This window comes from Lygodium microphyllum, chromosome 19 (assembly GCF_053477565.2).
Source record: "Lygodium microphyllum isolate KBCC chromosome 19, Lygodium_microphyllum_v1.1.10, whole genome shotgun sequence".
Lineage (NCBI taxonomy): Eukaryota > Viridiplantae > Streptophyta > Polypodiopsida > Schizaeales > Lygodiaceae > Lygodium > Lygodium microphyllum.
The window spans coordinates 48,213,096-48,226,402 of NC_141153.1; the positions used below are offsets into that span (position 1 = coordinate 48,213,096).

Genomic DNA, 13,307 nt, shown 5'->3' on the forward strand with positions numbered 1-13,307 from the left:
ACAAGGAAAAGGACTATGTTGCAAAACATATTAATTAGAGAAATATTATAGTGGACCAATTGTTGGTATCAAATATTAAGGTTCTTAGAAGATATGTCATGGCTATGCTATCAATTGGTTTTCCCAAGGATTCCCTACAAGACATGGAGAATGTAACTCTAAAGCATTGTAACCCCGGAGCATTTTGTATTTGCACTCTTAGGGGAAAACAATTACAACAACTATATTCCCAATGAAAATATGGTATGTTTTTGCAAAGAGACTGCCTTTTTAAGGCAAAAGTGTTCATGGTCATTATGGAAAGATCGACCATGAAGCATCCACATGTTACCGTTAGGAAAAGTAAAAGTGTTACAAGTGTGAGGAGTTGAGGCATACTACTAAGGAGTTCTAACGTAGAACCTCGATATAATAACCAAGCCAACTTAATACATGAGAAACAAGAGGAGTTTTTAACAACACATTTGGATACTAAGAGATCATTAAAGAGAAGACAATATATTTCATCTAGAATCGTTATACATCTCACTACTCATTTGATCTAAGTCACTAGAGAAGCCACGGCTCTAACCTTGTAGCTAATAAGCATGGGTTTGAGGGGAGCACTCTATATCAATGTCTTTCGAAATCAACACAACCTACTCTTAGGGGGAGTGTTGAGAAAGGAAGGCTCAAGGAAGGGTAATAGCATAGCTACCAAGATACTCATGCAATGGCTGCTCAATTAGCAAAGTCCTAGTTTGTAAGGAGGTAGAATGATCCAAGGTAGAGTATTCACACTATTATGAGTGATCATCCATGACCCAAGGTCCTCAATGCATTTTTCATACCTAAACTTGATGTATCTTGGCCTCTATTTGGGAGGCTTCGATCAAATGGAGCATCATTGTGTTGTTTGCTTCATTATCTCTCATTGTCCATGTTTTGATTCCTTGTTCCACATCGAATCTAATGTCCCTTATTTCTTCTATATTGTATGTGGGTATATTTGCTCAACGGCTTTTTTGCACTCATGCAAACCCCCTTTTATGTTAGTTTTCTATGATGCAAAATGTGCTCACATTTCCTCATATATCTCATGCCTTGTGTTTGAGATGGAGGGATTTTGTGGCCTTTAGTGTGCGAGAATGCATATAGGGAGACAGAAACAAAGAAAGTAAGATGTATTTACCTCTCTAAAGGACAAGGATGGCCTATGACACAAAAGAATTCATGTATCTAACCATATTATATTAACTCAAAAATAACAAGGAAAATGAAATGAAAACACTCGAGTGTGCGCACACGCACACACATGCACATGCATGCATGTGTGCACACGCACACGCACACACACATGCACGTGCAACACAACACAATACTCATAGGCTATAGAAGATAATTAAAAAGTCCAAACCTTGTTTGTTGTAATTTATAGCAAGGAATGGAGAGGTTACATTAATCACATGAAGAGTCTTCACAAACTAGAAGGAGAGGCAAGAATGCAAGGTAGCGTATATTATGGTGTTGAATCTATGTCTAAAAACCTTTTCGAGTTAGGTAGGTTATATGGATCACACCTCATCTTAACCTGTTGTTTGTCCACCATGTGCAAATGGACCACTTTGATAGTCCAAAATTTGGTTGGGCCACATAAGGTTAGATGGACTTTACACATTTTAGGGCCATGGGTATCAACTTGACTATTTCAAAATCTTGTAAGTATAGGAAGTAATAAGGTCAAAATGCAACTTGCAGTACTTGCTATACTTCCAAAAAAGTAATAAGGTCAAAATGCAACTTGCAGTACTTGCTATACTTCCAAAAAAGTAACAACAAATTTGGCATAACATTGCCCTTAGACCCAAGTTTGACCACATAATTTTAGATGCGAAAAGAAAAGATCGATTTTAATAAACATAACTAACAAGCTAGTTGAGCAAACTTGCCAATTTAGCTAAGTCCTCATTGCCTATTTTACCTACCATATCGACAATCACCAATACCAATACCACTACACATTGCATTTAATTTTTTGCCAATGGACATTCTTAGTACCTTCAAAAACTAACTTAGTAGTGAAAAAGTATTTTAGTACTAGTATAAATAATAAATGTTGCTATTACAAAAGGGAGTTAGTAGCTGAGCCACTTAGCTAACTTGCCTAACATTGAGTGAGTAAAGTTGCCCCCAATACACAACAGACTCAAATACCACCATATTTTTGGCTGTATCCAGGTCAAGCTACATGCAAAATCTCTCCTTCGAAGACTTGTTGGGTATTCACCTACTAGATTTCTCGAAGGACTACCAACCTGATTACATTGAGAGACATGTTTGGTGCTTACCTACTAGATTTCTTGAAGGACTAGCAGATACCAAAAACCAACTTAATTCTAGTATCCCAATTTCCAGAAGAGTTAAAGAAAAAACAATAATGCTGTGTAATCCGTGGAGCCTGGAGTGTGAGCCTCTTATTAGGCTTAAGAGATGCGAAGTACCTATGTCGTAAATTCGAATGTCCGACTCCCACATTGTTTTGTGCAAGGTGTAAGTAAGTTTGGACATCAGGTGGAAGTATTCGCCATTTCTTCTCAGATAGAAGGAAAACTCTGAGCGCAAGAGCGAGACCAAGTATTTCCTGTCGTAGCAGTAATCAATCGTAGCAACTCTTTCGAATCTTTATTCGCCATGGCCAAACGAAATCGAGCTGCTGTGGTGGTGCTGGGAGATCTTGGACGGAGCCCTCGCATGCAGTACCATGCCCTCTCCCTTGCAAACCAGGTAACAATGTTCAGTCTTCCTGAAAAGAAACGCACATTTTCGACCGATCGGCGATCCATGGCTCATCGTTGATCACTTAACGATTGATCACGTGTATTTTTTTGAAAATCCACGGCTCATCCTTGACTGTTTAAGCGATTGCGCAAGTGACAATTTAATGTGCAGCATTTTGTTTTTATCCCAGTAAGCACATGCATCATGAGATTCTCCCTTTGGTCATGTGCTCACAGAAAATTCGTAACGAAAAATGCTATTAATGTATCACGAGATTCCCCTTTTGCTTGTGTACTCACAGAAAAATTATAATGAAAAATGTAAGCATATGCATTATGAGATTCCCCGTTTGCTCGTGTACTCACAGAAAATTTATAACGGGGAATGCTATTAACGTTTGAACTAGTTGCTAAAGAGATTTTGGTGTTGTAGGCTAAAATGGAGGTTGATGTCGTTGCTTATTCAGGTGATATTTCTTTTGTTGTAGGAATACTGCCACAAAGGATCTTAATTATCTCTCTTATAGATGCAATAAATTCTTACTTTCTCATAAGTATCACACTCGTAATGAACTGAAAGTCTTTGGTTTGAATCGGTTTGATACTAAGGATCATAATGATATTTCTTTTAGATAAAGATGCTTTCTCATAAGTGTCATGCTCATCATGAACTGAAAGTCTTTGGTTTGTATTGTATGCAAGGGAGTGAGCCCAATTCTGCCTTAATACAACATCCACACATTCACCTGCACTTAATGGTATGCTTTTTCCAGATTTTCTCTCTGATTTACTTTTGTTTTGGAAACCAAGTCTCATGTTATCCACCTTGTTCATTCTATATCTGAAAACAGAATGCTCCAGGCCCTTCAGGGCTGCCAAGAATCTTATATCTGATGGCTTTACCCATAAAGCTGACTGTCCAGTTCGTTTCGCTCATGTGGATCCTCTGCATTAGACTACCTGCTCCTGATTTTTTTCTTGTCCAGGTGAGTTGGGGCACACTCTATTATAGATGTGGTTGAGGTCATGCCCTATTATAGATTTGGTGGCTTGTCTTGTATTTGTTGGTTCATAGCACTTGATTGCAAAGGAAATGTATAGCTGCATTCTGTGTGAACTGAATGACATATGCTGAACGATGAACATAATTGGAAATTCTATACAATATATATGATTAAAAGTCCAGATATTGTTTATCATAATTTTAAATGTAAATTATGTCAGAAAAAGATGAGTTTTAGCCATTGAAACGTGCACCAACTGTTCTTTTATATATAAGTGCACTTTGTTTGTGTTTTTGTGACTAGTAGCATGCAGCCTCATGCTAATTGCTAGAATTACTCAGGGCGTAGTGCTTTCAGCATAAGGTTGATCTTGGCTGTAGGCTGCCCCTTGGAAATAGCAGTCTGATTTGCTGAAGCATTTTGTTGCTGGCTTCAGTGAAGAGAAGGCTACAACAGGGCTCAATTATAGCATTTGAATCTGCCTGAACAGGTAGTTGATTGACTATGTCCAGGAACTCAACAACACTTTGTGCAAACTTGCTTTTGCCACTTGCACTCCAAGCTGTTTGGCTTCTGTGCATCCCACGTCCCAAATGGAATCTATATATCTATCCAGAATTTGATTTGACATTCTTATTAGAGTAAGAGGTAAAGGAAATTGTCAATCCTTTGTTGTTGTTCTTCTTAAAGGAATTTTGCTCCTTTGTCGGCTTGAGCTCGCGGTTAATAGTAAAAAAATGTGGCACCATGACTGAGTGCACCTCAGCCTACGACTCCATGCGCAAGAAAATGAGTAACTGTTCACCTTATTGACCCTGGGTGTTGAATGACCTTGCCATTGCACTCACTGCTGAACTTGAGAATGATAATTTTTGGCCTATTTGTTCCTGTGCTCTCTCTGTTAAGTAAATGTTCAGTCCCACTACAAAAGTGTCTGCTTCCATGGAGTATGTGGCTCAATTATGAACTTGTTGAGAGGGAAAGTTAGCATGGACCATAGAAGGGGGAGGATTTAGTGAATTTGTGCAACTTTGTGAAGGGTGCACTTTATTTGATTGGCATGAACCACCATCAAAAGTGTTCGGCTGAGAACAGTGGCCACCTGCTGCCAGCTGAATGTGAGAATGGAGAAAGGAAAATCTAGCATCCTCAAAAGTCCTGTCAATAGTGGCATCCAACACCCTTGACAAAAGTTGCCAGTTGTTTCAGAAATAGGAGGTATGAAATGGGTTTCATTTGAGATGGAAATTATGTAAAATTTTTATACATTAAAATGTACCTTAAGTCCCATGGGCCACAACAAAACACATATTGTACATGATTTAGTATTATATACAAAATCTAAACGAACAATCAATAGATCAACAAATTACATACACAACATACCATATTTCACGATTCATCATGCAGATTTCATAAATATAAAAGAAGCATAATGCAATAGATAAAAAACTATTTAAACATACTGACTGCTATCAATTAATAACAATCCATGCCTTTGATAGGGCTTCAAAATGAATCCATGGACCATGTGACATGTCACATGAGTCATAAAAGTTGCTATTAAACATGTTCAAACTTCGACTCCATCTCTCTATAGGCCAGCTTTGACTAGGGAAAAGTGAACAATTTGATTCCATGTGCAAAATTGGACCAACTGTAATCTTCATGGACCAAAATTTCAATTCAGCTGTTTCCTACATTTTAGAAACACATGGACATTTCTAACATTTCCTACTTGTATGAAATGTGTTTCGTGGCAACTACGGACAAAAGAATCATAGACATGATAGAAGAGCATGGCTGGAACCACCACCATGACCTGTTGGAAGAGGCTTACTTGCCAAACTGCCATTCTCCATTCGACTGGCAACACTTCCTTTGTCATCAGACATTTCGGAGTCTGTGATCCATGAGTTTTTGGATTCCCTATCTACTTCAGAGGGGGTTTCAGAGGGGGATATTATTTCTTTGTCCTCAGAGGGGGCATCTACTTCTTCTTCGACTTCAGCGGGGTCCCCTCCACCTCCCACCTCAGAGGGGGAACCTCCTCCACATGAAGTTCTTCACCCATCCTCTACTTTCTTGGGGTGGCTATCTTCAACCAGTCATCTCTTCTGCTAATACCCAGATCTTTAGGTACCGCCTAGATCGGGACCTCGGAGGTTCAGCCGTGACTTGGTGACGAGGCCTTCGTATTCCTTCGAGCATGGATGCATGGAGCTAGTGGCTTCTCTCTCGAGGTTGTGTTTCGGGTTCTCCAGTTCACTCTGTCTCCTGGTCTTTATTGGAGGTTCCCTTTCCGGTGGAAATCTTGGATCTTAGGGATCCTCTACATCTTCTTCCTTCTCTTCTCTTCTTGCCTTGGTCACTTGGTTAGCATGGAGCCACCTCCCGAGATCGATTACAGGCATATCCTTATGGTTCTCGGCACCACACAAAGTCCGACATTTCTCCTATGCATTGCATGATTTCATCATCTTTGTACTAGGACGCTTGGGCACGTGAACAATTTCCCCATGAGGGACACTGTCCAAGTGGCACCTGTTGCATGAGCATTCTTTAGCATGCACCCTTCATTTGCAATTTGCGTTTTTGTGTTTTTGCGTTTTGCGTTTTGCGTTTAGGGTTTGCAGCCCCAAAAAGGGGTGCCATCCTAGACTGACTATGCCTATTTATAGGCCACTCTCTCATTCATTCCTTACGACTGATTCATTCAGTTTGTTACCTCTTCTCTCCAGCCTCTCCACTACCCTCACACCCCTTCAAGAGGACATTGCGGTTCGTGGCTGTCATCATCATCTTCCTTGTGCTACAGCACCCTTGGTCCCTTGTATCACATTCACTCCATGATTCAGAACTTCATCATTCCATTCATTAGACTTTCTCTTCTCTTCTCCATGTTTGCCGAGTTCACCTCATGTTCCTCCCCGCCAACCCTACTGTCTCGTTGGTACGTCATCTTTTGACACACTTGAGGTGCCTTTGTAAAAAAACTTGTAACATTATCTTATGTAGGACAATAAGTCAAGGCAATCTCTCTTGCATGAAGCCTCTCTTTGACATAATGATAATGAACTTTGATATGTTTGGTTCATGCATGAAAAATAGGATTCCATGTTACTGCCATAGCACTTTTGAGTGTCAGTGAGAATAGGTGTCTGTTGACACGTGTATAGAGATGGAGCAATATGCTTTGATACCATGTCAAGGGAGAGAAGGGTTTGCAGGGAGAAACATAGAATGTACAATTAACACTAAGACAAAGAAACTCCGAAACATTGAAGAAGAATGAAAAATGATGAGCGCTAAATCATGTTGATACAATGGAGGGGAGCTTGGAGATGACGGCACTGTCTTGATTAATTAAGCAATAGCACCAAGAAGAGATTTGCACTGTGAAGGGAGCGAAACATTCCTTCGGGTAGAGTTAGCAATGATGTAGAAATTAGATGCTCTATGGAGGAAGTGAAATGTAGTGCAGTGGAATGTTGGAGTAGCCACTAGAAGATGAAGGACATTAGTAGAGGGAACGAAACACGCTTCTTAGGAGCTATTGGAGATGAAGGATATGCTGAAATCTCTTTGGGATGATTAGTGTCAAGATGACTGTTGGGCAGCCAATTGGAGAACAAAATGCAAGAATGTTGATGAGATCTCTCCTTGTAAGTGGCTGCAAACATCTGACTATTGGGCATCTCTCAAGGAGTGAAGAAAACTAAAAAACGTAGGTATCTGATGTAGGGCTGATATAGAGGGTGTAACCTGCTATAGATGGCCTGAATTTGCTGCAAAGCAATCTCCATGAAGTGGCTTATTGCTGGGAACTATTGCATGGGTGCTGATGTGGTAGGAGGAGTTGAAAATAGGTGATAATGATGAAGATGATCCGCTGTGCTACCCTAGGGAGGAGTGAAACCAGCAAACGTAGCAGTGGAAATGATGAAGAATAGGTTGCCAAGCTGAAACCACAGGTTAGGCAGCTCCTTTGATAGGGTGGTGGATTGGGCAGCAACCTGTTGAATCAAGGCGGTAGCAAATCAGCTCTAGAAGGCAGCACATGAGCCACTCCCATGGGAAGCATCCACTGGGGATTGGAGAGGTGAAGGTGATCAACAGTTGGTGGAGAGAGAGATCGATTGAAGAATGAGAGTGTGAGGTGTAGACTGATGAATTCCCATGCCCTATTTATAGGCACGAGTCATTGAACTATCTGAGAGTAGCACCCACACACTAATAAATAGTACAAATAAAGCCTGTTTGGGGTTGTAAATGGAAACCGAGACAGGCATAATGGAATACAATGAACTTAATGACTTTGGTATCTCAATTGTGAGAGTGCACAACGGAAGAAGGAACATGAACACAGTAAGAAGCAAAGATAGAGACAGCAGGAATAAGAGGGAAGAAATCTACACTGACTAAAAATGAATGCTGAATACAAGGGAGGACTGATCAGTCCTTGCATGAGGCTTGAGGTGGCAGTGAAGGCACCAGATCAGGCTGGAAATAATGATGGCAGCAGCAGCAGCAGCATTGGAGATGGAGGAGAATGCTAAAGTTGGAGGAGCAACTTGCAAAAGATGAGTGAATGCTGCCCCAGCCAGTGACTACTATAAATAGCAAAAAATACTGAAACTGGCTGACTTGTCTAGGTGGCCAAAAGTGACCGATTGATTGAATTTAATGTAGTCGCAGCCATTGTTGATGTGGCAATAAATGTCGGGAAAAATGCCAGCTGACCAGACAATGTCAGGTAGATGATGATAGGCTGAAAAATGCAGAAAATGAACCAGAAATGGACACTAAAACTGCAAGAGCTCTTATATCTTTGTCAGACTCTGATAGGAGCTCACAACGAGGAGATGATTGACTAACATGACTACTTGGGCAAAGGCTTTGTAAAGAGATCTACGGCATTGTCCTCTGTGGGACAATAGGCCACCACCGCTAACTGGGAATCCACGGTCCGTTCTCAAACATGGGGCAAGAAATAGGCTAACACTCGACCATATCAAATGTCATGGAGACGTGAAATTTTAAGATGCTTTAATCTTGCCGGTAACATTTGATTAAGTTATTAATCAAGTGTGCAAGGTTGTTTAGAACATGTGATGCACATGGCAACTATTTCATGGTAACAAGCCAAGGGTCCCAAGGATGTAGTGGGTGCCAAAGCTAAAAGTTCTAATAAGATATGCTTGGTAGGTACTAGGTGGTACCCGATGTCAGATTTGGGCCTAGACTAATTTATTAGCCACTAATGTTAGTGTGGTGACATTAGAGACTAGGCATTAATTAATTAATTAATGCTAGTCTAAGTGTTAATAATTGCTCAAGGATACTTGGAAGACAAATTGGCCTAGCCAATTGAATTATTGGTTGGTGAAATTAAATTTTTGAGCATTAGAATAATTATTAAATTCATTTTTAAAATTAATATTTTGAAGATTAATTTTATAAGCTGGATAATATTGAAAAATGGGATTAGAAAGCTTCCACTTCACAAAACTTGCCTATGTAAGTAGGAAAAACGTTTTTAGGGGTTGATGGAAATCTATTGCAGCCATTGTGAGAGAGAAAGAGGCTGTTAGAGAGCAAGGAGAGGCTGCTGCTGTGATTTGCAGCTACTAGGGATCAGTCCTATGGCATGTGACACAGTTTGGAGCCCTCCAGGAGCAAACGACAGCAGTCCAAGGCCCTTTTGGTACAAACGACAATATACAGGAGAAGGTAATAATTTCTCTAGTGATCCTAAGCTGTAGGTGATAGCTTCCATGGCTGTTTCAGTAGGGAGCAATAGTTTTATCAGTGTTTCTTGCGATGAAACTTTGAAATTTCTCTCTATAACATTCTCTCTCATCTCTCAATCATTTCTCAAGTTATATCAGCATTTTCTAGCAGTTTGAGCCATTGGAGGAAGAGATTTTAGTTAAGCTTTGATATAAACTCTAATTTATAGCATAATTAGGATTTCGACAGTTGCCTCGAGATGCGCACTCAAAATTGAGGGCGTAGGACTTGAATTCTAGTAGTCGAAATTGAGGAATTTCAGGGAGATTCAAGAGACCAGCCAACCAATATTAGATTTGGGATTGAATTTATCTTTGCAAGAGTAGGGTGAAGACCAATCCCCAAGCAAACCAAGGGGCTTGGTGGTTGGTTTTGATGAAAGAGGCACTTGGATTAGTGGAGGAGATTAGAGGATCTCAGTTGTACTCCATTCATTTGCAATATAAGTTAAAGAAATACTGAAAGGGGTGCTAGTTTTGGGGCCAACTGGGTGCCTATTGTCCAAGATTATTAAGATAATGTGTGTATTTTAGTGTATGCTCAGTTATTAATTGTTGTAATTAGTGCTTAATTAGCTATTTACCACCCTATTCGAGAAGGAAGATTGGTTTCACCAAACTCTGAGAGTAACTCGGAAATGTACATATGCTGGTAAATGAAGATGCGTTGTGCCATCTGATAAATATCTAAACCAAGGAAGAAGTGTAGGATCCTGAGATTCGTCATGTTGGACTCCTGTCTTAATATCTCTCAAGTTTGATCAACCTATGTGTCACTCCTTATGATAACAAGGTCATTAACATACAAGATGACCAATATAGACCTGTCCTCCTTAACCTTATAATAAAGATTGGGGTCATGGTCTGATCAATGGAAGTCAATTTCCAAGAAGAATTGATCAATCCGCTGATACTAAGCCCTAGGAGATTACTTCAAGCCATAGAGGGCCTTTTGCAACTTGTAAACATAGTCCTCCTTTCCCTGTACAAGAAAACCAGGAGGCTATGAGTCAAGACATAAATCTCCTTCTCTAAGACGCCATTTAGAAAGGTAGACTTCATATCCATTTGATAAACTGGCCAATGGTGATGAGTAGCTAAAGCCAAGATAGCTCAAATAGTGGATATTTGAGTTGTTGGTGCAAAAGTCTCAAAGTAGTTTAAACTTACTCGCTAAGAGAATCTCATTGGCAACAAGCCTACATTAGTGAAGGGGGCTTCACAGTCTGATCATTGGTGGAAGGCGATGGAAGCTGAGTTGGAGGCTATTGAGAGGAATGTCACTTGGTTCCTTGTGCCTCGTCCCTCTCATAAGAAGGTGATTGGTGTCAAATGGGTCTTCAAGATGAAGTACCATAGTGATGGCTCCTTGGACAAGCACAAGGCTCACCTTGTTACTAAAGGTTTTGCACAGCGCCCAGGTGTTGACTTCCATGATACCTTTTCCCCTACAGCTCACATGGCGACTATTCGTGCTGTTCTTGCCTTGGTTGGCCATAGGAGATGGCCTGTTCTTTAGTTAGATGTGAAGTTGGCCTTCTTAAATGGTGATTTGAAGGAGGAGATCTATGTAGAGCAACCTCTTGGATTTGGTTCTATAGATGGGCAGGTTTACAGGTTAAAGAAGGCCTCGTATGGCCTGAAGCAGGCTCTGTGTGCTTGGAACGAGAAGATCGGCTCGTTTCTCCATGCCAAGTTGGGATATTGACGTTCTAGGGCCGATCCGCAGCTTTATGTGCACACTTTCGAGGGCGGTCGTGTGTTATTTGGTTTGTATGTTGATGACTTGATTATTATAGGTGCTCATACCCAGATGATTGCAGAGACGAAGGCAACCCTACATCAAAAATTCGAGATGATGGATTTAGGACTTCTCCATTTCTTTTTGGGCCATGAGATTTTTCAGTCTCAGGGGGATTTTCCTCTCTCAGCAGAGATATGTACAGGAGCTCTTGGTGATTTTTGAGATGGAGGATTGTCGGTCCATTTCTACTCCTCTGGATTTGAACTGGAAGGCCACTTCACACGCAGGTTCTCCTTTGGCGGATGCTACTCTCTACCGTCAATTGATTGGCTCCTTGATTTGGCTCCTCACCACACAGATTGATCTATGTTTTGCTATAGGTCTCTTGGCTGGGTTCATGAGTGTGCCTCAGTAGGTGCATTGGTAGGCTGCTCAGAGGATTCTACGGTATTTGAGGGGGATCTCCAACTCAGGGATTCATTATCCAACATGTACAGGTTCTTCTGATATTGTTCTTGCAGGTTGGAGTGATTCAGATTGGGCCGGCGATATGGATCAAAGACGGTCTACTACAGGTTATTGTTTTACCTTAGGTGCTGGTGCTATCTCTTGGAGTAGCAAGAAGCAGCCCACAGTAGCCCTATCTTCGATTGAGGTAGAGTATCGGGTTGTGTCTTCTACCACATGTGAGGCTGTGTTCGGCGGTTGTTGGAGGAGCTTGGTTGCCCCCACACTCGTCCTACTATCTTGCGGTGAGACAATGAGAGTTGCATTGCCTTGGCATGGAATCCCGTATTCTATGCTCGGACGAAGCACATAGAGATCCAATATCACTTTATCAAGGAGAAGCTTTTGGATGCGACCATTGATGTGGAATACTGTAAGACTGAAGAAAATCTTGCAGATTTGTTTACGAAGGCCCTTCCCCAAGCTTTGCTTCATCGACATTCCAGATCCCTACATCTGCTGCCTTGTTTAGGATCTGAGAGGTGGTGTTAGCGATCAACTCCCTGCCATGTCAGCAGTGCCACATGGCAGCAGTTGGACTGTCCCACTGCAGTCGGCTGCATTAAATGCAGGTAAATGCAGCCGACTTGCCTATTTTGGCATTTTATGAGGCATTCTTTTCAACCTTTTTAAAGGCTGAGTTTCTAGCAGTTTTCTGTACTTGTATCTGACAGATTACAGCTTGCTGCTGACGGAGATAGCACTCAGGCTGATGGAGATCGAGGTCCTCAAGGCACAGACATATGAAGATATTCTCTTTGCACCCGTGTATAATTCTGCATTCTTATACAGGATTCTTCATTGCAGATTTTCTGCGTTTCACCGTCTCTTTCTCTCTCTCTTTTCTCTTCTTTCACTCTTTGTCATGTTTATTCGCTTCCGCATTGTTTACTCTGACAAGAAGGGGAGGGGCTGATTTGGGGGGGGGCTGATTTGGGGGGGGACGTGTCTCAGTTGATGAGGACGAAGAACCACTTGTAACAGATGAAGCATCAATTGGAGCTTTGGAGGTTGCAGGCTCATCGAAGATCACATTCTTGCTCACCTCGATCTTTCAAGTCTTTGGGTCATAGAGCTGATAGCCCTTCATGGTCGTACTGTAACCAATGAAGATAAGCTCCTTTGACTTACGGTCAAGTTTGCTCCCTCTTTTCTTCTTGTCCACATGGATATATGCCTCCCACCCAAAAATGCAAAAGTGTGAAATTGAAGGCTTCTTCCCAAAGAAAGCATGGTAGGGAGTCATATCCTTCAATTTCGAAGTAGGTGAGCTATTGCACTACAATATAGCCTCACTCCATAAGGAATGGGGAAGACTCCTATCCTCCAATACGATCAGGCCATTTCAAGCATGGTTCGATTGGCACGTTCCACCACACCATTTTCTGATGGTGTGTTCGGATGGGGATACTCCACTCGAATACCGTGGTCCTTGCAAGACTCAGAAAATAGGTTAGAACAAAACTTGCTGAACCATCCAAGCAGTCCTCCTTGGGTAAGGAAG

The 13,307-nt window shown here is 41.3% G+C and overlaps 1 protein-coding gene across 1 annotated transcript in view; it reads left to right on the plus strand.

Moving 5' to 3' along the window:
* The first annotated feature begins 2,458 nt into the window (after positions 1-2,458).
* The window catches only part of LOC148019838 (UDP-Glycosyltransferase superfamily protein), a 55,707-nt gene continuing 44,858 nt past the window's right edge, over positions 2,459-13,307 (plus strand). Inside the window, exons 1-4 of the mRNA XM_087700034.1 lie at positions 2,459-2,763; positions 3,190-3,223; positions 3,459-3,514; positions 3,608-3,742. Coding sequence (XP_087556160.1) covers positions 2,671-2,763; positions 3,190-3,223; positions 3,459-3,514; positions 3,608-3,742 — 318 coding nt within the window. The 5' untranslated portion in view covers positions 2,459-2,670. The remainder of the gene's footprint in view (positions 2,764-3,189; positions 3,224-3,458; positions 3,515-3,607; positions 3,743-13,307) is intronic.